Source organism: Erinaceus europaeus, chromosome 2 (genome assembly GCF_950295315.1).
Source record: "Erinaceus europaeus chromosome 2, mEriEur2.1, whole genome shotgun sequence".
NCBI classification, from domain to species: Eukaryota; Metazoa; Chordata; class Mammalia; order Eulipotyphla; family Erinaceidae; genus Erinaceus; species Erinaceus europaeus.
Window position 1 is genome coordinate 35,961,350 of NC_080163.1, and position 24,092 is coordinate 35,985,441.

A 24,092-nucleotide genomic window follows, 5' to 3' on the forward strand; every position below is an offset into this window, starting at 1 on the left:
TCTCTCCCCATTTTCCTCTCCTCTCTGTTTCTCTGTCCTATCCAACAACAATGACAACAACAACAATGACGATGATAAACAAGATAAACAAAAAGGGGGGAAAAAAATAGAAGTGGCAGGGCCAGGTGGTGGTGCACACACTACAGTGCTCAAGGACCCGGGTTCAAGCCCCTGGTCCCCATCTGCAGATGGAAAGCTTCTCAAGTGAAGCAGTGCTGCAGGTGTCTCTTTCTCCCTCTCTACCTCCCCCTACCCTCTTGATTTCTGGCTGTCTCTATCCAAGAGATAAGATGTTAAAATATATTTTAAGGGAGTCGCGCGGTAGTCCAGCGGGTTAAGCGCAGGTGGTGCAAAGTGCAAGGACCCGCTTAAGGATCCGGGTTAGAGCCCCCGGCTCCCCACCTGCAGGGGAGTTGCTTCACAGGCGGGGAAGCAGGTCTGCAGGTGTCTGTCTTTCTCTTCCCCTATATTCCCCTCCTCTCTCCATTTCTCTCTGTCCTATCCAACAACAACGACATCAATAACAATAATGACTACAACAATAAAAAGACATGGGCAACAAAAGGGAAAATAAATAAAAATTTTTTAAAAATACATGTTTTAAAAAATTAAAAGTGACCTACATGAAGATGGATGAAAATGAATGAATACTACCATATGCATGACCCAGCTTCAAGTCCAACCCCTGCTGCACTGAAAAAAGCTATGATACTATGGTATCTCTCTCTGCTTTTTTAAAAAAAATTATTATATTTATTAATTTATTGGGTAGAGACAACCAGAAATCGAGAGGGAAGGGGGTGACAGAGAGGGAGTGAGAAAAGACACCTGCAACCCTAATTCACCACTCAACAAACTTACCCCCTGCAGGTGGGGACTGGGGGATTTGAACCTGGGTCCTTGTGCATTGTGATATGTGCATTCAACCAGGTGTGCCACCACCCAGCCCCCTCTCTGCATCTACCTAAAATAGGTGGCCTGGAGCGGTGAGTCTCCAAAGACAACAAACAAGGAGACAGGCAAAATAGCTCACCTAGGAAGGTGCCTGCTTTGTCATGTACATGAGCCGGGTCCAAGCCTGGCCCCCACTACACTGAGGGAAACTTTAGTGCCATGGTATCTTCCCTTTCACTTGTCTCTCTCTCTCAAAAAAGTTGGCCTGGAGTGGTGAAGGCCCTGTGATAACAAGGACAAAGTTTTATTTAATGTGATTAATGACTTATACAAACCTCTGAGCAGCACAGCTAGATTTTATTTATTTATTTGAAAGATAGGAGTAGAGAGAAAGAACCAGACATCACTCTGGTACATGCGCTGCTGGGGACTGAACTCAGGATCTTAGGGTTGAGAATGCAATGCTTTATCCACTATGCCACCTCCCAGACCACTGAGCAAAATGGATTATGTTTTGTAATCCCGAGGCCTAATAATTTCACTTCATGAAGATTTAGGTTAAAAAAAAAAAAGTCTCTTTTACAGAAGTCTCTTTACTTACAGATCAGAAGTTGAGCCCAGACTAGTTTTTAGATATGCTACATTCCACTCTTTGTATTTCCATCTAAAAGCAGTTTTAATCCAAAGAAAAATAAATACCACAGACAAGTGTTTATTCTCTTAAGACTAATAGCATTCTGAATTATCTACATAGAGCTGCAACTCCAAAAGAGTTGTGTTAATTACATTTTTTTTCCTTACACCAAAGATAAGATTCCTATAAAAAATTCACTCAATGAGAAAAATGTGAAGTGCCCCCAAATGATTACATTTGCCTTTGGAAATATAAAAGGCTGCTATTTACCACTTGACATTGCTCCATGGCCACAGAATGTGCTACCTACACAGCTCCTTACAGAACACACATTGCCACATTGCCTCCTAGTTAAAGATTTAGCACAGGGTCCTTTCTCCTCAAGGAAGAGATAGGCACACGTGATATTTATTTTCTCCAAGAGGGTCAAAGTTTTATTTCTGAGGACCATAGGTCAACGACAGGTGCATTTAGTGGCTATCATATCTTCATATTCCTTATAAGCAATTGAGCCATCAGGCTCAATAGTCAAAACACTCAAGGGGCTGTATTTGGCAGGTACACATGATGGTTTGGGCACCGAAGAGTCAAGCTTCTCATAGATGATGTTCTGTACCATGGTGTGAACTGGGGAACCATACCGATGCCCAACTGCCCTTGGACACTCCCCTTTACAATATTGAGGGTTATATCTGTGTGGAGCTACAATCCAGTCATCCCACTTCAGCTGACTAAAGCTAAGTCTAAAGTCATGGAGTTCACACTCATTTTGGGGGAAAAGAAACTGTTTAAAGTATTCACTCAGGTTGAAAGAAGCAGGTGTCAGTGGCTTCCTCAACACAGAGCTTACAGGTAACTGATCTCTTCGGTGCCGGGAAGATTTTACACCCACAGCAGCCTCTCCCCTAGAATGGGCAGACAGACCTCTCTTCTGGTGAGGACACTGTGAAGTTACTCTTTTATAGTGGAGAGAATACCACCTGTGATAAGCCTGAGCACTTGTGTCATTCAGATATAAAAGCAGTAAGGGGCGAACCAGAGGAGTCAAATTAAACGAACTGTTTTGTTTTGAAGGCTGCTGCAGCTGGTCTTGCACACAAGTGAAATTTACAGATATGTGAATATTTCGCTTGTTGGAGGTCACTAAAGGCTGAAGGAGAGTGGTCACATCAATCTCAATCCATTTGCGTTTCTTTTTCAATTCCAACTGTGAATTAAAGGTAAATGAGTACGGTGCACTGGGGAGAGTCTTGTGAAAAAATTGTGGCTCTTTTGTCACCAAGTTGCACTCACATTTAACAGCAGAAGGAAGAGAAACTGAGGTGTTGAAAGTGTAGAGCAAGACTGACTTGAGTAAGTGCTCAACAGCAGTAACACGATCCAGATTAAACAGCAGGTCCACTGCTGGAAGGGTTCCTGAGGAGAAAAACAATCCACCAGTAGTGCTTGAATATTAGTTGAACAGTATAGGAAATAAAGCTAAGGAACTAGTCGTTCATAATATGCTTTCTTTCCCTTTAAAAAGAAATATTCGGGCGGTAGTGTAGCAGGTTAAGCACACGTGGCGCCAAGCACAAGAAATGGCATAAGGATCCCAGTTTGAGCCCCCGGCTCCCCACCTGCAGGGGAGTTACTTCACAGGTGGTGAAGCAGGTCTGCAGGTGTCTCTCTTTCTCCCCCGTCTTCCCCTCCTCTCTCCATTTCTCTCTGTCCTATCCAACAGCAATGACATCAATAATAGTAATAACTACAACAATAAAACAAGGGCAATAAGTAAGTAGATATTAAAAAAAGAAATATTTATGAGAGAGGAGAGGGAAAAAGCAGAAAGATATATATATATAGAGAGAGAGAAAGAACCAGAGCACTGGTCAGCTCTGGCATAAGGTGGTGTCAGGGACTGAACCTGCAGCCTCTGGACTCTTAGGCATGAATGTTGGTACTTTGACAGCCTGATCTATCACCCCGGCTCTTTCCTTTCTCATCTCCCAGGCAGCCATGCAAAAAAAAAAAAAAAAAAAAAGGTAACCAGTACCATAATTAGTTGCCAGCAGCTACAACTGGGTATTTTATGACCAGAAAAAAGGAACAACTTTGGTGGTGAATTAAAGGAGCAGGAAAATCATTATATTCTAAAGTAGAAATCTTAAAAATTTGCTCCAAACATAGATAAGTCATTCTTTTCTTGGAATCTCTAGAGGGGGAGGTGGGGGTGGGGGACACACAAATTTGTTAAGACAACATTCTAAGGCCCAATGGATAGAGTAAAAAAAAAAAATTGGAAAATTTGAGATTAGCAACAAATGGGAGTTACTATAACCATTACAATAAAACAGGACAACAATGAACGTGTGGGTTTGAAATAACCAAAACTGACCTGCTGAATTAGAATCCTTTTTTTTTTCCCTAGCCATGAGCTAGTGAATATAATACCCACTCACCCACCCCCTCAAAAAAAAAAAAAAACTGCTCCTTTCTCTAATATACACAAGGTACAAGCTTAGGAGTCAAACTGTTTGCTAACACTTTGTTCTTGTAAGGACTAACTGTACTAAATGGGGATTTCAAAGTTCCTCTCACAGAAAGCAACAAGGAAAAAAACATCCTGTTTAACAAAGCACAACAACAACTATATGAAGTTCTCTGGGCACATTTCAAGACTCGCACTTGTAGAATGAAAAGAATAAATGACTGGAAATCAAAATACCCGGTTTCCAGTCTTGGTTTTGTGACTTGGATAAGATGCTAGCCTCCAGCAACACCTCTCAGCCTTTTGGGCCATCAAGTCTTCTAACTCTAAAATTCTGTTATTTTAGCCACCCTCTCCCTAGCTCCTGAGAGTATTAGAAATAATAAGATCAGGTACCACTTTTATTTGAATTTAGAAACTAAACAGCAGACAAAGTAAAACACAATTCAAGGAAAGGGGCCTAGCTCCTTTCTGTAATCAAAATGCAGAAGAATTATTATTTTCCCTCCACCCCTGCTCCTACACACCTGTTACGTGGTCCCCAGGAGTCTGTTTGTGCTGGGTACAGGGGGTGAAGAGGCGGACAGTGTTGTAGAGGTGACTTCTGTTGGATTTAGGGATCCCATCCTTGGTAGCATATGCCTTATAGAGCCTCTTCATGTAGCGCAAAGCTCTAGAGTCAGGCTTCAGCCGAGGGGTCTCATCTTGTCCGTCATATAGAACCTTGAAGAGAGGGGGAAGGAGGCCAGGTCTATCCCTCCTGTCTAGGGGCTGCAGCAAAGACCAAGTCTTAGCACCAGATTCCAACTCAGTAGTAGCTGCATTCTGAGCATCTCTTCTAGAAGGCTGAGAACTAAAGCTATTAGGAAAGTAAAGCCAAGCAAAGCAGCAAAACCAAAGGAATTTGCTGAGAAGCCCCATCTTTTGGAAGAACCTGGAAGAAACACTCTTCCCAATGTTCTTTTGAGAAGTAAATGCCTCCATTGGCCTTTTAAATGAATTTTAGCTGTGTAGATGATTGGGGTCACTTCTGTGATCAGACCTCAAGTATGCCTAGCTGGAGATAATTTTTTTTTATCTACTGTATGTCAAACAGCTGATCACATCCTTTTAATCCAATTCATTAGATACAGACTTATTTAGTGCTCTCCCTTTCTCTGGCATTTATGTTAAAGCTCTTAAGTAGTTATACTAAAAAACAAGCTTCGTCCTTGAAAACCCCGAGAAATTGATTGGTCATCTTAAAATGCCCCCCCCCCCTTTTAAAGTTAGGATTCTTGAAATGTTCCTTAGGTACTTGCTGAAGCTTTTAACAAGTAGAAAAGCTAACTAATTATGCATGATGATAGGCAGTTCTGTTGGTATGCAATTTACAGCACTGCGTATAACATTACAGTATTACCCTACCTCTGAGTTCATCCCCACCACCTCTCGAACTGCCAGTTGCTTAGCTACTTACTGTACATTAATTTGCCCAGGAAAAAAAAGTCACAATTGGCACTGAGACTAGATAGCAGAGAAGTGTTAAACTTCCTAGTAGCTTAATACAGTATAGAAAATGAAGTTGCACTATTGTGATGTGCACTAAATAACGAGGGCATCACCTTTAACCCTGCCTCATTTAAGATCTATCCTGATGTTTTCATTTCGGTGTGCACATTTACCTAGACATACTTTGGTTGAAAAGGGTATAGTATTTGCAGGGACTAGCAGGTATGGAAGTTTACTTAAAAAAAAAAAAAAAAGTTTCGGGCTTGCATTTAATCATTCAAATGGTGACAGAAATTTTGCATATATATATTGCTCTTAGCTGTTTTAAGTATTTATTGGAGGGGAGAGCAGGCTAGATTTGCTTTAAGGAAGTGAGAAGCAGACACACACATACACAAAGGTGCACCACAAGTAGCCGAAAGGAGAGGATATTCAGTTTCACCCCCAAGGAGATTATTTGCTGGAAGAAAACAGCCCAGGGCTAGTTTAATGGTTATGCAAAAGACCTTCATGCCTGAGGCTCTGAGGTCCCAGGTTCAGTCCCCATAACACCATAAGCCAGAGCCGGGCAGTACTCTGGTATCTATGTGTGTATCTTTCTCTCATTAAAGTAAAATATTAGAGAGGCCGGCGGTAACACAGCAGGTTAAACACACCTGGCGCAAATCGCAAGGACCAGCATAGGGATCCCGGTTCGAGCCCCCGGCTCCCCACCTGCAGGGAAGTCCTTTCACAAGCAGTGAAGCAGGTCTGCAGGTGTCTTTCTCTCCCCCTCTCTGTCTTCCCCTCCTCTCTCCATTTCTCTCTGTCCTATCAAACAACAGCAACAGAATTAACAACAAGGGCAACAAAATAGAAAAAAATGGCCTCCACGAGCTATGGATTCATGGTGCAGGCACCGAATTTCAGCAATAACCCTGGAGGCGAAAGAAAGGAAGGAAGGAAGGAAGGAAGGAATTAAAAGAAAAAAAAAAAAAAAAAAGTCAGCCCACATAAGATACAGGACCAGTTTGTGCAGTACCTTAGTTGATAAAACATAAAACCATGTTTGCAAAATGTGGACTGGTTGCTTGCCAAGCCTCTCTGGTCCATGGCTAGTAAATAGGGTGATAAAAACACATCCCAACTGTTAAAATGACCAAGTAATCCTAAATTACTCTTGGCCAGCGTGGCCACAAACACAACATTTACACTCCCTCTGCATCAGGCGAGAAAACCAGTCAGCTGCACGGATGGCGCCTCTCTGCTGCAGAAAACACTCACTTCACGGGGGTGTCGGGGCCACTTTAAGGGCGGGGTGAGTGCAGTAGAGGTGGTCCCTTCCTACCCTCCAACCAGCACGAACAACCGTGTGTTTATTAATTGCTTGACAAGGATGTCCCGAGGACATAGTTTTTGTCTCTTGGGGATCCCACGCCAGTGGGTTCTGAGACAGCGGTTCCTAAGAGAAGCCTTAGGTCGGTGACCCCGGTTTGCGTGCTGGGGTCGCTGGCAGGTTGCAAACAGCCTCGGCAGGGTTTCAGCTGCTGGACAAGAGCAGACAAGGCTCGCTCTTCCCCAGGCCTGGGGGGGCGCTCTCCCCGCACAGAGGTCGGCGGAACGCTGTCGCTCGCCGTCATTGTCTGGCCCCGCACTGCCCGCGGCGGCTACTTAGAAAGCAACGCCGCGTGGGGGGCTCAGAACCCGCCCAAGTCCAGTCGCCTTCGACCAGTCTCCACTTTCCGGGCCAAGCACCGCCCACACACCGGGGACGAAGGGGGGGCGGGGTGTTTACTGGGCCAGACCACTTTTCTTCAGATCTGGGGTGTGAGGTGGGTACAACAGTGCTTCTTCCCCCCCAAAACCTTGAGGAAAAATGGTGCTGTCCGGAAGTGACCTCACCATCTACCAGAGTCACTTCCGATTTCACCGGAAGTAGCTGACCGGTAACTCCGCGGGTTCTGGAGGGCGAGGTGACCCCGGTACGGGCATGGGCTGCCGGTCTGGGGTCCGACCCCGATCGCGGTGGCTCCTGGGGGAGGGTTGAGGCTCTGCCCGGGCTGGGAGGGCTGAGGAGAGGGACGCGGCCTGCGGCGGCGCCTCCCGGATTCTGAGACGAGCGGCTGAGTCCACCCTTGGGTTCTGCAGGTGCTGCCGTGACCATGGGCCGCCAGTTCGGGCATCTGACGCGGATGCGGCATGTGATCACCTACAGCTTGTCTCCGTTCGAGCAGCGCGCCTTCCCGCACTACTTCAGCAAGGGCATCCCCAACGTGCTGCGCCGCATGCGGGCTTCGGCTCTCCGCGTCGTGCCGCGTGAGTCGCGGGGGCTAAGGTCCCACGGGCCCCAGGGTCCTGAGGCTGCCCCTGCCGTTCTCCGAAGGCTCCCTGACGTCGCCGTTATCCGCAGACCGCCGAGTGGCGAGCTGAACTGTGTGCGATAAGCAGTGGGCTGTATACTACGAACCACTTTTTAAAAAAAATACATAGTTAGTGTGGGGCCAGAGGGTAGATAGCATAATGGTTATGCAAAGAGACTCTCGTGCCTGAGGCTCCAGAGTTCCAGGTTCAGTCCCCTGCACTAGCATAAGCCAGAGCTGAGCAGTGCTCTGGTGGAAAGATTAAAAAGTATATATTTAATTTTGGGTAGAGACAACGAGAAACTGAAAGGGAGGGGGGATAGAGAGAGACTTAGGGGGCCGGGCGGTGGCGCACCGGGTTAAGCGCAAAGAACAGCACCAGGATCCCGGTTCGAGCCCCCGGCTCCCCACCTGCAGAGGGAGTCGCTTCACGAGCGGTGAAGCAGGTGTGCGGGTGTCTGTCTTTCTCTCTCTATGACTCCTTCCCCTCTTGATTTTTCTCTGTCCTATCCAATAAAATGGGGAATTCTTTTTTTTTTTTTTTTAAGAAAAAAAATGACTGCCAGGAGTGGTGGATTCCAAGTGCCAACACTGAGCCCCAGCGATAAACCTGGAGGCAATGAGAGCGAGAGCGAGAGAGAGAGACCTGCAGCACTGCTTCATTTCTTGTGAAGCTTCTCCCCCACCCGCTTGCCAAGGTGGGGACGGGGGATTGAACTCTGGTTTTTGCACATAGTAACGCATGCGCTGTACTGGGTGCAGCTCCACAAATCACTTTAAAAAATTTTTTATTTATTCCCTTTTGTTGCCCTTGTTTTATTGTTGTTTTGTTACTGTTATTGATGTTGTTGGGTAGGACAGACAGAAATGGAGAGGGGGAGAGAAAGACACCTGCTTCACTGTTTGTGAAGTGACTCCCCCGTAGGTGGAGAGCTAGGGGCTCAAATTGAGATCCTTACCCTGTTCCTTGCACTTTGTGCCACCTGTGCTTAGCCCGCTGCTACCGCCGGACTCCACACAAATCAGTCTTACATGTATACCTCGGGGCAGTTGGGTTTGCTCACCTAGGAGGGCACCTGCTTTGCCACATGAGTAACCCAGGCCTGAATCCCCTGCTCCACATGGGAGGGACTATGACACTGATAATAGCACATTTCTGTGCTGTTGTGTCTTTTCATCTCTTTCTGGTTGAAAAAAAAAATGCTTTGAAAATGGGAGCTGGGAGAGAGAGACATGGTTGGATGACAAGTTCTTCCTGGATATATATGGACTATGTCGTGTCATCTTTATGGATCATCAGACTTCTTAAAAAGTATTTATTGGATAGAGATGGAAATAGCTGCAGGGAGAGGGAGCTGGAGGAAAGCTTCCTGCCTGCAAGTGAGGACTAGGTATTTGAATGTGGTAACAAGTGCACTCAAAAGATGTGCACCGCCACCAAGCCCCCTGCACCATCATCAGATTTAGAGGTGGATTCTTGGAGGGCAGGCAAAATAGCTCACGTGGATAGTGCATCTGCTTTGTCATGGTGCAGGACAGCAGGTTTTGAGCCTGAACCCCAGCTCATTGGAGGTAATGCTATGATGTCGTTGCCGTCACACTCCCATATCCCCCTCCACACACACACGCTCACATATCTAAAAAAGTTGGCTGGAGTAATGAAACTCTGCACTGACAAGATGGGAAAAAGTCTCTTAATTTAATAGCTAGGGTAGTAGGGTTGAGTCTGCTATGAGTCAGAAAAGAGGACTGTAGTGCATTTGTCTTATATGTAATCGCGGTTTATTCTCACTTTTGATTTTTCAAGCTTTTGTGGCAGCTTACCTTATCTACACGTGGGGGACCCAGGAGTTTGAAAAATCCAGGAGGAAGAATCCAGCTGACTATGAAAATGATATGTGAACAGCTCACTTGGAAAGTGGTTTTCAGTCTCCAGAAGACCCTTCTCTGGGAGAAAAGCCTACATGCTAATGTCTTAAAGACAAAATAAATGTGTGATGGTCTACACTGTTGTGATTTTGCAGTTTTCTAAAGATTTACTTATTTGACTTAATCAGAGACTAGAGCATTGCTAGCTCTGGTTTATAATGGTACTGGGGATGGAATTTGGGTTCTCCAAGCCTCAGGCATGCAAGTTTGGTGTGACTGCTAGTATTCAAGTTAGTAAACTCTGTTCCTTAGCATGAGTCCTGAACAGTTGTATCTATAGTCTTGGGGCTTAATAAAGGATAGCTGCCTGCCCTGTGTTCTATAATCTACAAGAAAGTAGCTATAGCTACTCCTGCATCAGAGCATAGTGTTGTTTTCGACGGGTTATGTTGTTTTCGCCGGGCTGGCTTCACGGGCGGGTAACAGACGACCAGGGACTCGTGGTTGAGCTGTAGGCAGTATCTCTTTATTCATGCAGGACGCAGCACAATCTAAGACGAGCTAAGCTAAACTCAAGGTAAAGTAAAACTCACAATGCTATCTTTATATATACTTGCCAAGTAGGGTGGAAACAGGATGTGATATAGAGAGGGTGGAGAGAAAAGTGACTGGTGAAAATCAGAGAGTGACAAGGAGGGGGTGGAGCGGGCGAGAATCCTATCACTGAACCACAAATGCCCTGGAGGGAGGGTGGAACTTGTTAACAGTGGTTATGTAAATAGAATGAAGTGGTTATGTAAATAGAATAGTGTTAAGCAGGGGGGATTTAAACCAAATGAAACAGAAGGGGTCTCATGCATACCAACAGCATAGGAGTGCTGACCCTTAAGTCCCAATATAGATCTAGTAACTATATTGGGATTACTATGTATTGAGTACTCTTCTGAACCATTTGCACAAATAAAGTCTTAAATCACAGCTACCTTTGAATTAAGTATTATTATTCAGCTCACTTTGCAGATGAGTATAGTCATAACTAGGATAATTTGCCTAGTTAGTGGTGGGATTTAGCACTGAAGCTTATGTTTTTTAAAGCTATACTATACTACCTTTCTTCCTTAAAGCAGGCCCTATTTAGCCTGAAGGGGAATCTGCTATAAAAAAAGAGGGGTAAAAATGGCCCCTTGATCTCTAAAATGGGTCAGGAAGCTAGCTACAGAACCCAATAGTGGTTTCTAGATTGTATGTTGCCCATAAAGCCTAAAATATTTACTCTGGTTTGTCACTGGAAAATGTTTACTTGTTGTAGAGCCTTTGAATTATTTTTTTCATAGAAAAGTTACCTTCTCCCTTCTGGAGATGCTAGACATATGCGTTGGCAGGCTCATGCTTCTAGTCCCTACTCCATTTCTAGAAACTGCCTCCTAGTGATAGTTTGTGCTTATCCAGGGCAGCAACTTACATAGTGCACCTTGTCTTCTGACCCACACCATCTTCCTATTTATTCTAGTGATTCCCTCTTTTAGGAACAACGTTAAAATTACTTAAATTTGGGAGTCGGGCTGTAGCGCAGCGGGTTAAGCGCAGGTGGCGCTAAGCACAAGGATCCGCATAAGGATCCTGGTTCAAGCCCTGGCTCCCCACCTGCAGGGATGTCATTTCACAAGCGGTGAAACAGGTCTGCAGGTGTCTATCTTTCTCTCCCTCTCTCTGTCTTTCCCCTCCCCTCTCCATTTCTCTTTGTCCTATCCAACAACAATGACAACAATAATAACTACAACAATAAAAAAAAAAAAATTACTTAAATTTTGCGGGGAGAAATGCCTAGGCATTAGGCAATAGCTCACCTGGTTGCCATGTTCAGAATTGTACATTAAAGCCCTGCATCAGTCACTAGGGGAACACCCCATGGATGGTGCAATGAGTCATGCTGCAGTGTCTACCTTTCGATCTGAAATCTGAAGAATAAAAATAACAGGAATGTGTTGCATGTGTGTGTGGAATGGGAGGCAGTATAACTGAGTTTGACTGGCCTAGACCCTTGAACTTGTCTCCTTATGATACAAACAAGACAACTATATTCCAGAGCTTTGAATTCCTCACCCATAAAATGGGTTAATACAAAGCCTTAAGATTTGTGGCAGGGAGTCTGGGTGGTAGCACAGCCAGTTAAGCATAGGTGGTGCAAAGTGCAAGGACTGGCATAAGGATCTGGTTCGAACCCCCTGGCTCCTCACCTGCAGGAGAGTCACTACATAAGCGGTGAAGCAGGTCTGCAGGTGTCTGTCTCTTCCCCTCCTCTCTCTACTTCTGTCTGTACTATCCAACAACAACAACATCAATAACAACAACAATAAAAAACAAGGGTAACAAAAGGGAATAAATAAATGAGATTTGTGGCAGTGAGGACTGAGATGGTTCACCTGGTATTATTTATACTTTACCATACTTGAGAACCCAGGCTCAAGCCCCTGGCCACCACATTGGAAGCACCATGTGAAGAGGAATTTTTTTTTTCTTCCATGCTTATCAGTGGCGCTTGGTTTCTGCACGATGAACACTGCTCTTTGTGGCCATTTTTTCCATTTTTGTTGATGCTGTTGTTATATACAACAGAAATTGAAAGAGGAGGGGAAGAGAAAGACCTGCTGACCTGCTCCACCATTTGTGAACTGACCCTCTTGCAGGTGGGGAGCCAAGGGCTTAAACTGGGATCCTTGCAATTCTTACTATGTGCACTTAACCTGGTAAGCCACCACCCAGCCCCCATGAAGAGGAATCTTAAGCAGAGGAAGCATGTTGTGGTTTCTCCCTGTCTTACTATCTGGGAAAAAAATCTGCCCCACAAATCTCTAAGGAAAAAAAAAACAGTTTTGTAATGAGTGCTGAGTAATGGCAGGGCAATACCAGTTTAACAAGGGACAGAGAATGTACATGTACGTGACCCAGCGTCAGGCCTGGCTCCCACTCCACTGAAGGAAGCTTTTGTGCAATAGTCTCACTGTCTTTTTTTTTTTTTTTTTTTTTTGATAGAGAAATTCAGAGGAGAGGGTGAAATAGAGAAGACACCTGCAGCCCTGCTTCACCACTTGTGAAGCTTTCCCCCTGCAGGTGGGGACCAGGGACTTGAACCTGAGACCTTGTGATGTGTGCCTTTAACCAGGTATGCCACCTCCTAGCCCCCTCTCTTGTCTCTTAAAAAAATGTTTTGGGGGCCAGAAGGTGGTTCACCCACTTAAGCAAATACAGTGAGGATTGAAAGAGCTCAGCAACAAGAGAACAGAATGACCCCATCCAAAAATGGAGAGAGGATATGAACAGAATAATCACCACAGAAGAGATTCAAAAGGCCAATATACATATGAAAAAATGCTCCAAGTCATTGTCAGAGAAATGCAAATAAAGAACAATGAAGGGAAGGGAAGTGAAGGCAGGCACCACAGCACTGAAACTTTCCCTAGTGCCCAAGAGGCTGGTGACTCAAACCTGGGTTTTGTGCACACCAAAGCGGGTTTGCTTTTTAGATGAGTTAACTATTTTATTAAAATATTTATTAAAGAGAGAGTGGGGGGGGGAAACCAAGCAATATTCTGGTATATGCAATATTGGGGATGAAACTTGGGACCTCATTCTTCCAATGCCACTTCCTGGCCCATATAACTGGGTCTCTCTCTCTCTCTGACACCAAGATTTTCTTTGAGGCTGCATGTGTGCACAATTCCTCCAATTGTAGCAGATTCTTGCCTTTCATTTTCAGGTAGAGGATGAGACCAGCAGGGATGCTGCAGTGCTATTCCACCGCTCATGCAGCTTGCCCACGTAGTTACTCCCGTGTGCTCTCCCAGGGCTCCAAACCAGGTTCTTGCACATGGTGAACTGTGCACTCCACTAGCTGAGACATGTCCTGGCCCATCCTGGCCCTGATCCATTTAAAGGATCACTCTATCTGTCCAAATCCGTAAGGAGGAGATGTCTTTTTGTTGTTTTCGACGGGTTATGTTGTTTTCACCGGGCTAGCTTCACGGGCGGGTAACAGACGACCAGGGATGGTTGAGCTGTAGGCAGTATCCCTTTATTCATGCAGGACACAGCACAATCTAAGACGAGCTAAGCTAAACTCAAGGTACAGTACTCTAAAACTCACAATGCTGTCTTTATACTTGCCAAGTAGGGTGGAAACGGTGTGACATAGAGAGGGTGGAGAGAAAAGTGACTGGTGACAATCAGAGTGTGACAAGGAGAGGATCAGGGTGTGACAAGGAGGGGGGGTGGAGCAGGCAAGAATCCTATCACTGAACCACAAATGCCCTGGAGGGAGGTGCTTGTTAACAGCGGTTATGTAAATAGAATGAAGTGGTTATGTAAATAGAATAGTGTTGAGCAGGGGGGATTTAAACCAAATGAAACAGAAGGAGTCTCATGCATACCAACATCTTTTTTGTTGCCCTTGTTTTATGTTGCAGTTATTATTATTGATGGCATCCTTGTTGGATAGGACAGAGAGAAATTGAGAGAGCAGGGGAGCAGGGGAAGACAGAGAGGGGGAGAGAAAGACACCTGCAGACCTGCTTTACCGCTTGTGAAGTGACTCCCCTGCAGGTGGGGAGCCAGGGGCTCAAACTGGGATCCTTACACTGGTCTTTGTGCTTTGCGCCACCTGTGCTTAACCCACTGCACTACCGCCTAACCCCCAGGAGGAATGTCTTTTAAGGAAGGAGGGACCATTGCTGCTATGGGGCCCTGCCTAAGCCCAACCACCTGGTGTCCCCAACCCAACCTTGTGTGGCTGCTTTACTTGCTCCCCATGTGCAGAGAGAAGCAGAGAGAGAGAAACACCACAACACTGGTGTGTCCTTTTGTGCCATAGCCATGTGTTGCCTGGGCTGGAACCTGGGTGTTAGGTATGATGACACATGTCCGCTACCTAGTGAGCTATCTGTCCAGCACACTTTCTTCTGCAGTGCTCCTGCCCCAAGGGCTTTTATCTTTGGCCTGTTGAACTACAGGAACTCTCCAGTCTGCCAATCTACCTGGTGGAGGTCCAGAGGTCTGTACCAGTTCCAGCCAGGAGGAAAAACAAATACACTTTAGCTTTTTGTTACTTATCTGGGAAGTATTTTTCATTTCAGAACTTCATTTTTTTTAGTGTGCACCTCCTGCTCAGAACAGCAAACAAGCTCTCCTTAGGGAAAGCCCATAGGATCTCCTTCACCTGGAATGTGTTTTAAATAGCTGCTTGTGGACAAGGGAGATAGTATAATAGTTACGCAGAAATTCTCATGCCGGGGACTGGTTAGGCGCTCATAGTACTAAGGACAAGAACCTGTACAAGGATCTAGGTTTGAGCCCCTGGTTCCCCATCTGCAGAGGGGATGCTTCACAAGTGGTGAAACAGGTCTACAGGTGTCTATCTTTCTCTCTCTCTATCTCCCTCTGCCCTCTCAATTTCTCTGTCCAATGGAAAAAAATGGCCTCCAGGAGCAATGGATTCATAGCGCAGGCACTTCTTCTAGCGTTTGCCCTTCTTCCATAGCCAGTCAACAGCATCAGGTTGAGCCTGATGTAAAGTTTCAAGACCTCCTTTGAATCTGGAGAGGTGGCAGTCGTTGACTATGTGGGTCATAGTCTGTCTGTAGCCGCAGGGGCAGTTCGGGTCGTCTCTGGCTCCCCAGCGATGGAACATAGCGGCGCACCGGCCATGGCCTGTTCCATAGCGATTGAGGAGGGCCCAATCATAACGTGCTAGGTCAAAGCCGGGTTGACGCTTGCAGGGGTCTGTGATGAGGTGCTGAGCCCCAGCAATAACCCTGGAGGCAAAATCAATCAATCAATCAAAAGAAACCCTCATGCCTTGGGGCTCCAAAATCCCAGGCTCAAACCTAGTAACACCACCAGAACTAAGAGCTGAGCAGTATTTTGCTAAAAAGCAAGAGCAAAAACAAAACATAACCTGCTTATAGCTATACCCTCTCTCCAGTTTCATCCTTGACACTGACCTCAGGCAGAAACAAAGTCCCAGGGACTTGTCTTCAGAGTAGCAGTCTATAAGCTATTGAATATGCTTTAGTCTTATTTTCTTGTAAATTAATCATTTGAATCCCTGAATGTCTGTGACTGAGAGGCCTTAGAAACCAATAGAATAAGACTAAGAAGGGAAGAGCTGGCCTATACCCCTAATCAAACATATTTTTGTCCTTATGACTGAAATTTTTAAAGTTGCTTTAGGTCTTTCTGCTCCAGGAAGGAACATGCATTTACTGTGTTTGTCCTTTCAGTGAAATGCTTGGTTGTTGCTGGAGAGATGTAGCAGCACTTGTGCACTAGACTTGCCTGTCACGTCGGAGAGGCTCCAGCTTCCACCCCTGGCCCTATCATATGCCAGAGCTGAGCAGTGTTCTAGTCTCTGTTTCTCTTTCATGAAAATAACTTTTTTCCCCCCTTTTTAGTGGAAACAGGGCCTTGAACATGCACAGTTCCACCTCTCCAGGCCACTTTTTTTTTTTTTTTTTTTTTTACTCAAGGGAAGAGAGAGACCGAGACCATAGCATCAAAGCTTCCTCTGTTGCCATAGCACTTCCCATGTGGTGCCAGGGCTTGAACCCGGGTCATGCATATGGTATGTACTCTACTCATTGAGCTATCTCACTAGCCCTCACTAGGGTTTCACTGCACTGGGCTGACTTTTTCAGATAGGCAGACAGACAGAAAGATACCGTAGCACTGAAGCTTCCCTCAGTGCAGTGGGGACTGGCTCAAACCTGGGTCATGTTCATGACAAAGCAAATGCACTATTCAAGTGACCTATCTTGAGGGTCTCTCTCTCTTTCTTTCTATCTATATATTCATTTATTAATTAAATTCATCTTATTTTGATGTGAGACCAGAGCACTGCTTAGCTCTGGGGATTAACCTGGGTCCTCTAGGGCCTCAGGTATGAAAGTATATTGCACAAACCACAGTGCTACCTCCCTAACCCCAGCTCAAACATATCTTAATTAAATACTTGATTGCAGAGAATCCATGATTTTTTTTTTAATTTCAGAGGCCTTTGCAACTATTTAAGGGTGTGAGATGGTTGTAGACAAATGGTGTCACTTTAGCTTAATTCTGTCTAAATGCTGCATTTTCTCTTTCCTCTCTCTCTCCACCAGGTTTATTGCTGAGGCTCAGTAGTGCCAGCACTATGAATCTACCACTCCCAGAAAACTTTTTTTTTCTATTTTATTTGATAGGACAGAGAGAAATTAAGAGCAGAGGAGGAGATAGAGAGGGAGAGGGGAAAAGAGATACCTTCAGACCTGCTTCAGCATCTTGTGAAGTGTCCCCTCCTTTAGGTGGGAGTGGGGCTTGAATCCAGGTCTTGGCACAATGTAATACATGTGCTCATTACCCAGCCCCCTTTAAGTTTTTTTTGAAGTTGGCAGATAAATCACCAGGAAGAGTGCACACGTTACCATGCTTGAGGACCTGGGTTCAACCCCCCCAGCACCACATAAAAGCACCTGCATAAGTAGAGCAGTGCCATGATATCTCTCCTGTCTCTCTGACTCTGAAAGTAAAGGGAAAAAATACACCCCTGGGGTTATACAGATGTGAAAACTCACACACACAAAAATCAGTGAATATATACATATGTATTTTGAGAGCGAAACAAGGGCACTACTTTGCTCTCGTAGGTAATGTTGCCAGAGATTGAACCTCTGGAGCTCTGGAGTCTCAGCCATGCAGTCTTGTGTTCAATGGCTTAGCTATCTCTCTGGTCTGTGTTGCTTTCAAAGGGTTTGATTTTGTTTCATAGTTACTGTAAATATGCACACCGCTACAGAGTTAGGGCAGACATTTGAGGATATACTTTCCATGACAATGGTTCCATCCACAAGCAGTTAACTCATGGGTATTTTTTTTTTTTTAATTTTTTTTTTTAGGAGCCAAGGTAGCATACAAGAGAGGGGCTTGAACTGTACAGGGGAAGATATCATTCCCATGGAGAAGGTGGAACTTAAATGTGATTACCGGGAGTCAGGCGGTAGCGCAGTGCTTAAGCAAGGGTGGCGCTAAAGCTCAAGGACTGGCGTAAGGATTCTGGTTCGAGCCCCCAGCTCCCCACCTGCAGGGTAGTTGCTTCATAGGCAGTGAGGCAGGTCTGCAGGTGTCTATCTTTCTCTCCCCCTCTCTGTCTTCCCCTCTCTTTCCATTTCTTTCTGCCTTATCCAACAACATCAGTAACAACTACAACAATAAAAAAAATGTGAATACCATTGTTTTACTGTGCTTTTTTTCTTTTCTCATTCTTCCCCAGTCTTTGTCTTCCTCTCCTTCCTTCTTTCTACTCAGCTTTGACTAATAGTGGTGCTGGAAGCTGAACCTGGGACCTCAGAATCTCAGGTATGAAAGTCTTTTGAATATGGGTCGGGCGGTAGCACAGCCGGTTGGGTGCACATGGCACAGAGTGCAAGGACCAGCATGGGGAATCCCAGTTTGAGCTCCCAGCTCCCCACCTGTAGGGGGGTCACTTACAAGGAGTCAAACAGTTCTGCAGGTGTCTTTCTCTCCCCCTGTCTTCCCCTCCTCTCTCCATTTCTCTCTGTCCTATCCAACAACAATGACATCAACAACAACAATAATAATAACCACAATGATAAAACAACTAGGGCAACAAAAGGGAAAAAAATAGCCTCCTTGAGCAATGGATTCGTGGCACTGAGCTCATCAGGAGAAGTGAATTTATTGTGCAGGCACTGAGCCCCAGCAATAACCCTGGTGGCCATATGTGTGTGTATTTTTTAACCTTTTATTTATTATTAGGGAGAGAGAGAGAAATTGAGAGGTGAGGGAGAGATAGAAAAGGAAAGAGATAGAGAGATACCTACAGCCCAGCTTCACCACTTGTGAAACTTTCCCCCTGTAGGTGGGGACCAGGGGTATTTTTTTTAATAGAAAAAAAACTACCCGTATTTGGTGCAAGCAATTTCCAAATCCTATTTTTATATCACTCCAGCTTTAGATCATTCCAGGTTCTGGGGAGGCTGTACCGAGTCTGGACCCAACTGACTCTAGGACATTACACTGTTCAGAGGTGTGTGTGTGTGTGTGTGTGTGTGTGTGTGTGTGTGTGTGTTTCTTTTTGCTTACTAATCAGATTTGTATTCTTACCCAATGTTCACTAGGTCACTGCATAGCCTCTTCCCCACCCCACAGAAGGTTGTTCAGTATCCAAGCTCAAGGGTAAATCAGCTAACTATTTTCATACTTGCAGGATTAGATAGGTTTGACATGAGGAAGGTATGCTGTTCAGAGTTCCTCAAATGCAAGCAATGGTATCTCTTTCTAGGCCTGGATGCATGGTCCTGAGTGAGGATTGGAACTAGGACAGAAAGATCTGTGGAAAGGCACCCCTTCCAATCCCAACTCAAAGGTCCATCATGCTATCTGCTTCTCCCTTAGCAGAGACCATGTTGCATCTCCACTTTTCTTGGGGGAACAGGCAGGCTCTTACCAAATAGCCAACCTATAAAGATACTAAAGGAAAGAGGAATCAGTCAAATGTCTAGGTAGAGATTTTTTTTTTTTTTTTTTTTTTTTGCAATTTCTCTCTCTAGCTTATCCTTCTGAGTTACAGGGAGATCTATGAGCCTCCTTACTTAGAATTCACATAGTCATCCCTACACCAAATGTGAAAGTTCTGTCATTTATTAAGTTCCTAGAACTATTCTTGGTCTAGAGACCTGTGGCAGTTTAGTACTCAGACTGATGTTTTGGGTTTTGAAGTTATCTCAGCCCTGTGCCTGCTTTCATAAGGCTGCTGGAAGGTTAGTTATGCTATGTAGGAAACTCCAGATCACTACTGGGAGGAAAGCCCTTTAACTCAGGGTTTGCAATCTTGTTTGTCACCACCACAAAAACTCTCCCAGTGACTTGGGAGCCCACACTCCCTCCTCATTGACATTAAAACAAAACAAAAACAAACAAACAAAAAAACCAACTTATATTCATTTGGCTCACCTGTGGTTTAAGTCCATTGGTTCTGATTGCCCTTCTGGGAGAGGGGAGGCAGCTAGTTTTTTAACTTTTCACAGCTTGATCTCTTTTCTCTCTCTCTTTTTTAATAGCAGTATTTACTTTTTTTTTTTTTTTTTACTTATTTTTAAAAAATATTTATTCCCTTTTGTTGCCCGTTGATTGTTGTAGTTATTATTATTACTGATGTTGTTGTTGGATAGGACAGAGAGAAATGGAGAGAGGAGGGGGAGACAGAGAGAGGGAGAGAAAGATAAGACACCTGCAGACCTGCTTCACCGCACATGCAGTGACTCCCCTGCAGGTGGGGAGCCGGGGTTCGAACAGGGATCCTTACACCAGTCCTTGACCTTTGCGCCACCTGCGCTTAACCTGCTGCACTACTGCCTGACTCCCTTTTTTTACTTATTTTAATAGAGACAGAGATATCAATAGAGGAGGGGGGAAGATAGGAGATAGGCTAAAGCATCTGATCAAATAGTTTCTACTTAGACCTAGACACCCTCCTCACCTACTTCCTGTTCCATTTCCCCTCAATCACTCCAAAGCTAACCTTGTCAAAGTAAGGATTACAAAAGCTGGATAAGGGCAAGAGACTGGCAAATTTAAAGATGTATCTTTGGTCACTAGCAGGCTACCCCATCATCTGGGGCCCTAGAGGAGCCCTGGGATTCCTACACAGACATGATGGGCCTAGACCTCTAACGGATCCCTCTCTCCATGGTCACTGGTCATCTCCATCAGGAACAATGTAGGGGACCCCTTTGCAGGCTCCTACAGGCCCTGGCCCTTGGTGTGGATCAACAATAGTAGGAAATGCTCTGTTCTCTGAAGGGAGGTTGGACAATATGCTTTACCAGTGGAGGAAGGTGGGTCCTGAAATTAGTGCAGCCTGATATGTTTCTAGCTATGACCACAGAATGTGAGCTCAGACCTACAGGGATGCAGAGGTTACATAGGGTCCTGTGCTGACTATGGGCCCCAGATCAAATCAACAAGGTTTACAGTTAACAATATTTATATACTTTCCCGCATTTGGGAGCCACTCTCTTCCCTGATCCAGCTTTCTAATCCCTTTTCAACTATGACACCATCTCCCCAGACAATACCTTGGGTCCACATGCATGTTAGTTGTCAGACTCAGGCAAAAAAGTAAAGTCATGGGCCTCTTGGAATATACCTAAAATAGACCTACTAGTGTTTTCCAAAAAGGAGACCCCCAAATCTTCTTCTGCAGTATTGTCCTTAGGTTCCTGATTAGTCAACAATTTGTTCTGTTTCATATGTTAAGTTTTTTAGCCACCAGGTTCCAGATGCTAACAGGATGCCAACCTGACTTCCCTGGGCAGATGACCCCACCAATGTGCCCTGAAATCCCTCCTCCCCAGAGCTCTGCTCCACTAGGGGAAGAGAGACAGGCTGGGACTACGGATAGACCTATCGAACACCCCTGTTCAGTGGGGAAGTAATTACAGAAGCCTGACCTTCCACCTTTTGCACCCCATAATGATCCTGGGTCCGTACTTCTAGAGGCATAAAGAACAGGAGAGCTTTGGGGGGAGGAGGTTGGAATACAGAGTTCTGGTGGTAGGAATTGTGTGGAATGGCCTTGTCAATATTTCCATTTTTTAAATAAAAAAATTTAAAAAAAGGGGATAGGTTCCTACAGCACTACTTCACCACTCATGAAGCTTCCCCCGTGCAGGTGGGGACCTGAACCTTGCACACGGTAATTTGCACTTTACTGGGTGCACCACTGCCTGGCTCCTCTATAGCTCTATTTAAATTTTTAAGATTTATTTTGGATAGAGACAAGAGAAACTGAGAAGGAAATAGGGAGAAACACCTATAGCATTGCTTCACCGCTCATGAAGCTTTCCCCTAGATCTCCATTCTTTTAAGGTGATCTGGACCAGTTAACTAGGCTGATGGTCCCTTTACATAAACAGGTGATCTGAGGTACTGCAGACCATGACTGTCAAAGCACCTTCCCACAATATGAGAAGTACCTTATTCAACTGTAACACAATAGCTCAGTCCATCTTTCCTGGGCAGGGCTGAAGTGTCAGTGCTATTTCTGAAGACCTCATTACTGGAACTCAATTTTGATTACGTTGTCCTCACTGAACTATTTTTGGTATCAACATGTGGCTTCATGCCAAGCCTCCCTCAGTGGCTTCATGTGACTTTCATAGGGAAGTGGGGGCAGTGCTAACTTTTTGATAAAATGGGTAAGGGTCCAAGCCAACAACATAATCAAAGTCCAAATGAGAAATCAGTAAATGCAACGTGCCTGGAACGTAGGCCTTGAGCACATTCACTTGGTGGTCATTAACTTATTAAATCAATCCTGATCTCAAATATAAACTTTGCCCTCATTTCACCTGGCAGTCTATAAAAGGATACAGGAACAAGTCCCTGGATTTCAGGCTCCAACATCCCCCGTCAAGATGTGGTACTTCAGACTCTTCGCAGTGCTTATGATTTGCCTCTTGTTGCTGGGCCAGGTAAGAAAACGGTATGTGTGAGGATGTGGTAGTGGAGGAATTATAAGGGGAGTCTGAGAGCCAGACTCGGTCCTGAGGAATGGTTCCTGTGCTTTTGAGACTACAGCATCCTGGATATCACTCTTGCAAGGCATGCAGCAGGGTGCCAGCTCTTCTTGCCCAAGGTGAATTTGCCTTTGCTCTACAGGGAGATGGGTCCCCAGTATCAGAGCTAAGCTCATTGAAGAGAAGGCTGAGGAGAATGACCCCATTTTGGAGAGGCATTTCCGTCAGGCCCATTGGGGCCTCTTGCAGGGATGATTTGGAATGCATCACAAGACTATGCAGGTAATCCACAACTAGGGAGCAGGGCTGGGACAGGAGCTTGGCAAGTGAGGCAGAGGAGAATTAACACACCAATATAAGAGTCAAGGTGGGGTGGTGGACTGTTTGGGTTGAAGTTGAAAACTCCATGGAGAACTCAGTAGTTAGGACTCAAGATAAATCCACACAGGTACCATGGAAAAGTGGTAACTTTTCTGTCTTTGATTTTCTCTGAGGTTGGACAGTAGAGAAAGGAAATTAACAGATGTGTTCCTGAGCACTGTTAGAACTTTGTCTTACGGGAGCTGGGTGGTAGGGCAGCGGGTTAAGCACAGGTGGCGCAAAGTGCAAGGACCGGCATAAGGATCCCGGTTTGAATTCCTGGCTCTCCATCTGCAGGGGAGTCACTTCACAAGCACTGAAGCAGGCCTGCAGCTATCTTTTTCTCCCCCTCTGTCTTCCTCTCCTCTCTCCATTTCTCTCTGTCCTATCTAACAATGACAACATTAATAACAACTATAATAATTAAACAAGGGCAACAAAAGGGAATATTTTTTTAAAAAAGAACTTTGTCTTAAACAAGATTTTTCTTTTCCTCTAGAAAAAGCCGTTGTTCCTTAAGCGTGGCTCAGGAATGATGCTCACACCAGAGGGAAAGTGGACAGCTCTCGCCTACAATGCTCCATTCTATGGAATATTGAGACTAACTGAATTTTGACTGGAGATACTTAAAAGTGAAACAATCTTTGTTTTTAATATTTAAAGATAGCACATCTGTGTCTTCTTAGAATGTTGCCATGTAGATAAGCCTAACTAAATTTATCAATTTATTTTTCTATGTATACTATTAAATATCTCAAGGTGAAATTTTAGCAGTCTGAAACTCAAAACTTTGGATGGGTAAAAAGATTCACTTTGCACAGTATATAGAAAAAAAAAGCAGCATTGCTTAAATAAGGTGCCAACTTCCCAATCTGGAAAGTGTTGTAAGAGTTAATGTTTTCTGAAGAATTAACACACTAATAGGGTAAAGGCAAAAGTTTAGCAATAGTTTCATGATTAGTGCTGGCAAGTTTATATGCTGGCACTCTTTTTATTTATTTATTTTCTCTTTTGTTGTCCTTGTTGTCTTTTTATTGTTGTTGTATTTATTGATGTCGTTGTTGGATAGGACAGAGAGAAATGGAGAGAGGAGGGGAAGACAGAGAGGGGGAGAGAAAGATAGACACCTGCAGACCTGCTTCACCACCTGTGAAGCGACTCCTTTGCAGGTGGGGAGCCAGGGGCTCGAACTGGGATCCTTATGCCAGTCCTTGTGCTTTGTGCCACGTGCGCTTAACCCGCTGTGCTACTTACTGCCTGGCTCCCTCTGGCACTCACTTCTAACCAACCCTTCACTCCACATAAGGAATTCTGGAGTGAGGTGTCATAAATAGGAAATGCTGACACTTGCTATCTGATGATGTGTCCACTTGTTTATGACTGATCATAAGGCAGAACTGGAAGAAAAAAATCTAGTTAAATGAAAATAACAAAAAGCAAGTCACCAATAACAGAAAAAAAATTGA

At 44.8% G+C, this 24,092-nt stretch overlaps 3 protein-coding genes across 6 annotated transcripts; 2 read left to right on the top strand and 1 right to left on the bottom strand.

Moving 5' to 3' along the window:
* Window positions 1–1,377: 1,377 nt before the first annotated feature.
* On the bottom strand, window positions 1,378–7,617 carry GDF9 (growth differentiation factor 9). 4 transcript variants are annotated; one of them, XM_060177988.1, is made up of 3 exons: window positions 7,371–7,617; window positions 4,526–4,721; window positions 1,378–2,944 (listed from the first exon to the last, which is right to left on the bottom strand). In XM_060177988.1, exons 1-3 carry the CDS (start codon window positions 7,371–7,373, stop codon window positions 1,983–1,985), a joined length of 1,161 nt encoding a protein of 386 aa, XP_060033971.1. In that variant the 5' UTR covers window positions 7,374–7,617; the 3' UTR covers window positions 1,378–1,982. The 4 variants fall into 4 exon arrangements, with proteins under 4 accessions (XP_060033971.1, XP_060033975.1, XP_007519981.1 ...); XM_060177992.1 differs by lacking the exon at window positions 7,371–7,617 and adding an exon at window positions 6,511–7,297; XM_060177997.1 differs by lacking the exon at window positions 7,371–7,617 and having other exon boundaries at window positions 2,570–2,735; window positions 2,822–2,944; window positions 4,526–4,948.
* Window positions 7,338–9,833, top strand: LOC103110765 (cytochrome b-c1 complex subunit 8). The gene is made up of 3 exons (XM_007519939.3): window positions 7,338–7,450; window positions 7,617–7,784; window positions 9,636–9,833. Exons 2-3 carry the CDS (start codon window positions 7,631–7,633, stop codon window positions 9,728–9,730), a joined length of 249 nt encoding a protein of 82 aa, XP_007520001.1. The 5' UTR covers window positions 7,338–7,450; window positions 7,617–7,630; the 3' UTR covers window positions 9,731–9,833.
* Window positions 9,834–22,108: 12,275 nt separating this feature from the next.
* On the top strand, window positions 22,109–23,391 carry LEAP2 (liver enriched antimicrobial peptide 2). The gene is made up of 3 exons (XM_007519918.3): window positions 22,109–22,221; window positions 22,409–22,548; window positions 23,126–23,391. Exons 1-3 carry the CDS (start codon window positions 22,165–22,167, stop codon window positions 23,160–23,162), a joined length of 234 nt encoding a protein of 77 aa, XP_007519980.1. The 5' UTR covers window positions 22,109–22,164; the 3' UTR covers window positions 23,163–23,391.
* The last annotated feature ends 701 nt before the right edge of the window (window positions 23,392–24,092 follow it).

Coding starts and splice junctions, on each gene's coding strand:
- LEAP2 (XM_007519918.3), top strand. CDS start 22,165: ATGTGGTACTTCAGACTCTTCGCAGTGCTTATGATTTGCCTCTTGTTG. Junction 22,222..22,408: donor GCCTCTTGTTGCTGGGCCAG/GTAAGAAAACGG, acceptor TTTGCTCTACAG/GGAGATGGGTCCCCAGTATC. Junction 22,549..23,125: donor TGCATCACAAGACTATGCAG/GTAATCCACAAC, acceptor CTTTTCCTCTAG/AAAAAGCCGTTGTTCCTTAA.
- LOC103110765 (XM_007519939.3), top strand. CDS start 7,631: ATGGGCCGCCAGTTCGGGCATCTGACGCGGATGCGGCATGTGATCACC. Junction 7,785..9,635: donor GGCTCTCCGCGTCGTGCCGC/GTGAGTCGCGGG, acceptor TGATTTTTCAAG/CTTTTGTGGCAGCTTACCTT.
- GDF9 (XM_007519919.3), bottom strand. CDS start 4,919: ATGGGGCTTCTCAGCAAATTCCTTTGGTTTTGCTGCTTTGCTTGGCTT. Junction 2,945..4,525: donor TCCTGGGGACCACGTAACAG/GTGTGTAGGAGC, acceptor TTTTCTCCTCAG/GAACCCTTCCAGCAGTGGAC.